Raw genomic sequence first — 5763 nt, forward strand, 5'->3', positions numbered from 1 at the left:
AGTGGCCAGGAAGAATGAATTTGTTCTGCAGAGCTCCACCTTGTTGGGATGGTAGTGTGCGCCTCTCACTGCACACCTCTGGCACCTCTGTTTCCAATTTCCTAGCATGTCCTAGGACCCATTGGCCCCGGGCTCTGACTTGAGACTCTTCATTATACTTTGGTATCCCTCAGAGCTGGTATGGATCCTCTGTTTCCTTCCAGGCTGAGGTAGCCCAGCTGCAAGAGCAGGTGGCCCTGAAGGATGCAGAAATTGAGCGTCTGCACAGCCAGCTCTCCCGGGCTGCAGCTCTCCATGGTGACCATGCAGAAAAAGGTAACTGGTTTGACTGTGGCAGATTGCAGTTGCCCCTGAGCCCTGTGCCCTTTCCTATAAGTGGGCATGGGTGTCTATGAGTACGAGTATGCTTGTGTGAGTAGGTGTGCTAATGTGCATGTAAGTGCATGTATGTGTGCAAACACATACATAAGTCCAAGTGAATGGACGTATGCGTGTGTGTGCATGAGTGGGCCTATAAAGCACAGCTCCATCATGGAACCACTGCCATGAACCCTCCCCGGGCCAGAAGACCCAGCTCTGAAGGCTTTTCTCAGATGAGTCTGATCATTAAAGCTCTTCGCAGCTACCTCTGGAACTTTAGACCTTCACTTAACTGAAAGGACTTGTTTTTGTGTCATCACCGAAGAGGAGGCTTTAGCAATTCATTCAGTCATTTAATGGATACCTGATACTCGTACAAGGCCCTAAGGTACAGAAACAGATCAGTTATTTCTTATCCTTTGGAGCTCAACTTAAATGTTACCTCTCAGAAAGACCTTTGCTGGTCACTCTACCTCATGTAGATGCCCCCAATCCTATTTTTCTCTAAGTCAGTGTTCTTTTTGTTTTCTTCATAACATTTATTATAACTTGTCAGTGTTGTATTTGGTGGTGGTGGTTGGGGGGGGGTCTCTTTATTTAGACTGTCATCCTTACCCTGGACTATGTCTGTTTTGTTTAAGTCCATATCTGCAGCGCCTAGCAGAGTGTTCGGCCCATGGTGGGCTCCTAAGAAATACTTACTGAATAAGTGACAGGATGGTGAATGGTCCCTGAAGAGTTCACATCTTGCTGGTTAAAACTAGAGGATAAATCCTCTTATTACCACATATTTAGTATTTATGGCTATTTGCCTTGTATACAAAATGATCACATCTTCCAACTTTTCCTCTTACCTCAGGTTGCAGAGCAATGCTTGGGGGAGATCATATAGTCCAATGGATTGGCCCTATTACCTAGTATCATCTTGGCCTCAGCACTGCTTAGCTCGTTAGCTCAGATTCCTGGCTACAGGGGAAGCCATGTAGCCATGAAACAGTGGCTTAGGCCACCAATATGCTAATGCCTTCCCCAACCTTTCTCTTCCCAAGTCGTTGGGTATGTCGTGGAAAGCCTACCTGCGAAGCCTAAGGTGGAGGCTGGTTCCCCCCTGAAATACCGTAGACTACCTGTGATGCTAAACCTGGACAGAGACCTCCCTGATCCATGACGTCTAGACCAGGAAGCCCTCCCCACAGTTTAAGCCTTCCAGACCCTACCCCATTCCATCATCAGGTACCCCCTGGAGATGGTCCTTTGGTCACTTGCTGCTCAGGTTGGGTCCTGCCCAAAGCATCAAGGTGTGCCAGCATGCATATGGGGCTACTGCCCTCCTCCACCAACTGGGTTGCAGAGCTGAACTTCAGCTGCCAAGAACCTAAGTTAATGAGCAAGCACTCTGCACTTTCCTCTGAGAATGAATCCTTACAGCTGTTTACACAAAGTCTGTAAATCTCTTCTTATTCTTGTTGGTTGTAGCAAGCACCCTAAAAGGAAATGGGTTGCCTACACTTTTGTTTCCTTGTCCCCTTTACTTTTCTTATATAGACACTCCTATTCTCTTTGCAGTACCCATTTTGAGGATGGGTGTAGGTCCTTGCTTGGAAAATCTCACTATGTGACAGTTCCTAGATCTATAAATATTTGGCAGAATGACCTCCAGCTGCTTTAGGCATTGGCCTTTGGCCTGGCTCTCCAGACCAGTTTGGGAAGAAGTCAAAAGAGTCCCTGTTGGTTCCAAAGAGAGAGAAGGCTGTGAACTGTCCACCACAAACTGAAACAGATCCCTCAGCCCATAGGGAAACACCAAAAATTATGATAAAATAAGATTGTTTTCCTTAGCAGTATTGTTTGTTTTCATATATTTATAGATGCACCTAAACGTTTGTTAGTCAATTCCGACTAGACCATTTTAAATTAAGCCAAATACTCTTTTATATAATCATTCTTTTCTAGTCTCCATTTAACTGTAAGCCTTTTTTCTTCATTTTAAATTATCTGCTACAATCCATGGGACTGGATGCTTTTCTCCAAAACTAGTTGCATCCCATGTACATGCCTACTTAAGTTATAACAGATAAAGGTCTATATTCTTGTGAGATGTTAGTTGTGAAAGATTTTGGGGTTCCTCTGTGTCACCTATGAGTAAATGACCTTTTGTTTTCTTCCCACAAATGTCTATAAAGAGAAGACAAAATGATAGGTTCATTCATTTATTAGTCCAACAAATATTTAATGAGTCTGACTATGCCAGACCCCATCATGGGTTCTTTAAAGAAGTAAAGAAGCCCATGTGTAATTTATTCACATGGAAAGTCCTCAGGTTTGGACTTTGGACTTGAGGAGCATCTTAGCATGTGGGGATAGCTGCCTGAATTTACATAAATAATTCTTCCTACATCTAAATTCTTTTAGACCAAGAAATTCAACGTCTGAAAATGGGGATGGAAACTTTGGTTGTTGCCAATGAAGATAAGGTAAGACAGCCACTGGGAGGTTCTGTCTTACCCCTGCTGACATTCCTGCCTCCGTTTGGTCCCTGCTGGTCTCTGATATTTTGGACATGGCCATGCCCATCAGGCCACTGACTCAGGGAATTGTTAGGAGAATGGCTTCTGCCTCCTAGAGACTGGACCTCAGCCACCTGTTTTTGGCTTTGATGTCTGGGAATTTTGCCCAAATGGACTCTCCCAAAGGCAGATTAAAGCCATGCCTGCTCGTTGCTGGTGTGGGGAAAAAAATACCACCATGTCACTGCCAATGTCATAGCTACTGCTTAGACTCTTAGCAAAACTTGAGAATGGTCCACCAGGCTCCCACATGCATGATCCAGTGATAGACCCATTATAGAGACACCAGGCAGTCTGCTGTTTACCCCGTCGTCTTATATTCTTCACATCTAATTCCTGCATAATCATAAAATAACCACCTCTATTAATATAGAGTACCCACCTGGCACAAACATCAGGTCGGTGGATCACAGTCCTGTTTTTTACAGATGAGGAAACAGACTCAAAGTTCTCAAGTAGTTTTGCCCCAGGTCAGGTAACAGTAGATAGCAGAGCTAGTGTTCACACCCAAGTTTGTCCTACTTCAGATTCTTTATGGCCTCCCAAGTCCCTCGGCCTTTGCTGCAAGAAATAATCGCTCTGGGAATGTTCTCTGTTGTCTAAGGAACTTCAGACTCCTAAGGAACTGGCAGCGATATTGGGATAAATAGACAGCTTTATTTTAGTCTTGGATGACATTTGGACCAGGAGGTTGATTTTAATGGTTACCTCGGGAAGATGGGGAGACAGTGAGTTTCCTGCATCTGGAAATGTTTAAGCCCATCAAAGGCTATGTCAAGCAGGGATTGTTTATGGTTAGAGATTGGACTCAGCCTTCAGGAAGAGGCAAGAGTGCCTACAGCTGCTTAGGAGGCAGATCACTGAGAACCCAGGCTCTGCGAAGGGGCCTGGAGACCGTGTTTCCCTTTGGAATGTTCCATAGATTCCACGTGGCATCTCTTCTCAGGGCGCCCAGAACATAGTGTGGGCCCCCAAATGAACTCACCAGTGGCGGTGTTTACATATACGTCTGCTCTCGCACTGTGACAGAACCGCCGGATAGAGGAGCTCACAGGGCTGCTAAACCAGTACCGAAGGGTGAAGGAGATTGTGTTGGCAACTCAAGGTAAGCGCAAGGGGGACCCCACTGTTCTCTCCCAAAGGCATTCTAGCTACTGTGTTAAATTCAGGGCCACGCCTGCCAGGACATTCCTCTTCATTTGGAGAAGGCTGCTGGAGAACAGAGCCGGGTAGACTGTCCTGAACTGTGGGACATGGGCAGCTATTAAGAGCTCCAGAAAGTTTGTCAAATGGCACGCTCAGTTCAGAGCTCCCAGGGACCATCCTGATCACCAAGAAAATAAAGCCTTCAACTTGAGCCCTTGGGCACCCCCACGCGTGGAGGCTCTCCTATGCCTCTTCCCCGGATACCCCTTAGAGCCCGTGAGTGCAGTCAAACATGGATCAAAAATCAGTTCAGTGCCCTCATTGTCTACCTCCTGGAGAATCTAAAAGCTCCTGAGCAGACCCCCAGGGAAATGGGGGCGGGGGCTTCTCTGAGTCTCTGTGTGCCTGGGTTCCCACAGGAAGTCACAGGGCAGGGAGAGCTGTTTGCATTTCCTGTTTGCTGCCTAGGCTGAATGCAACGTGCAGGCAGCTTTCATGTTCTTACGGGCACAGTGGGGCATGAGGCAGGCTGCCTGCCTTGCTGTTCACACAATTGATCTGGGCTCCCTCCCAGCACAGATCCCGAGTAAGCAGCTGTTTCACATGAGAGGGCTGCTTGGAGGGTATTCAGGAGCCCCAGACTCTGGCTGAGCTGCTGCATGGGCTTGGGAGAAAGCCGAGCCCCTAACTGGGCTGTGGCTGACTGGTCGCTGCCTAGGGCCGCTGCCAGCCCCTGCACACATTGCAGCCCTGTTTTCTCTAATCCTTTGGGATCTTGGGTCAAATCACTCTTGGGGCCTGATTGCCTGTGGCCAAGGAGTGAGAAGGTTGGAGAAGAATACTATGGGGCGCCTTCTCTCTGTTCCACGTGTGAGTTTTGACCTTTGACCTTGAGATGACCCTCATAGCAGCCCCAGCTCAGATGCTCTGAAGAGTGTGTCCAGTCACACTCTTAATGTCCCTTTACATATTTCTTAGTCTTTCTTCATGAAGGAAAAACAGTGTTAGAATTTTGAGGTATAATTATAGGTTTCTGAACAAATCACACAGTAGTAATTATCTCTTCCATGTTACTGCTTCCAGGGCCTTCAGAAAGAAGTCTCACAATCAATGAGGAAGAACTGGAGGGAAGTTTCAGAAAGTGGAACACTACAAATAAAGGCCCTGAAGACTTATTTAAACCAGAGGTGCTGTTTCCATCCATGATGTGGGGTTTCAGCAGGCCCTAAGAGCTCACCTTGAGCACAGGGGAGGATCTAGTTAGGTACCTGTCAGGTATAAATCTTGACAGATGACAGTTTAAGTCAATGGAGTTGGCCCTGGAGGCCTTGGGGAGCCCTGAGGGCAGCAAGGGGCTTAGGCACAGGCCTGTGCTCCACTTGGGAGGGACAGCATAGTGGATACAAGACTCTCAAAGGTAGGAATTTTCGTTTTAAATCCAGTTCCTTATTTCTTTTTGTCTTTCCTTTCTGCAATGTAGGCATAGACCAAAGGTGGTTGTTTGCTTTATTTACCGCTGTTCCTCCAGGGACTGCAATAATGCCTGGTACCCAGCAGAATTCAGCTAACATTTGTTGAATGAATGGGTGCATCTGTCTCGCTTAGATGGATAGCTGCAAGTTTTGAAGTGATACATTCCTATGTCACAGACGTCCCCTCTGGCTCCTATAACCAGCACACAGATTTTTCT

The 5763-nt window shown here is 46.7% G+C and overlaps 1 protein-coding gene across 1 annotated transcript in view; it reads left to right on the plus strand.

The window, feature by feature from the left end:
- Window positions 1-5763, plus strand: part of PPFIBP2 (PPFIB scaffold protein 2) — a 144506-nt gene that overhangs the window by 115865 nt on the left and 22878 nt on the right. Inside the window, exons 9-12 of the mRNA XM_019633363.1 lie at window positions 204-315; window positions 2773-2834; window positions 3957-4032; window positions 5157-5260. Coding sequence (XP_019488908.1) covers window positions 204-315; window positions 2773-2834; window positions 3957-4032; window positions 5157-5260 — 354 coding nt within the window. The remainder of the gene's footprint in view (window positions 1-203; window positions 316-2772; window positions 2835-3956; window positions 4033-5156; window positions 5261-5763) is intronic.

The sequence above is a fragment of the Hipposideros armiger genome, unplaced genomic scaffold (genome assembly GCF_001890085.2).
Source record: "Hipposideros armiger isolate ML-2016 unplaced genomic scaffold, ASM189008v1 scaffold_1289, whole genome shotgun sequence".
Classification (NCBI taxonomy): Eukaryota; Metazoa; Chordata; class Mammalia; order Chiroptera; family Hipposideridae; genus Hipposideros; species Hipposideros armiger.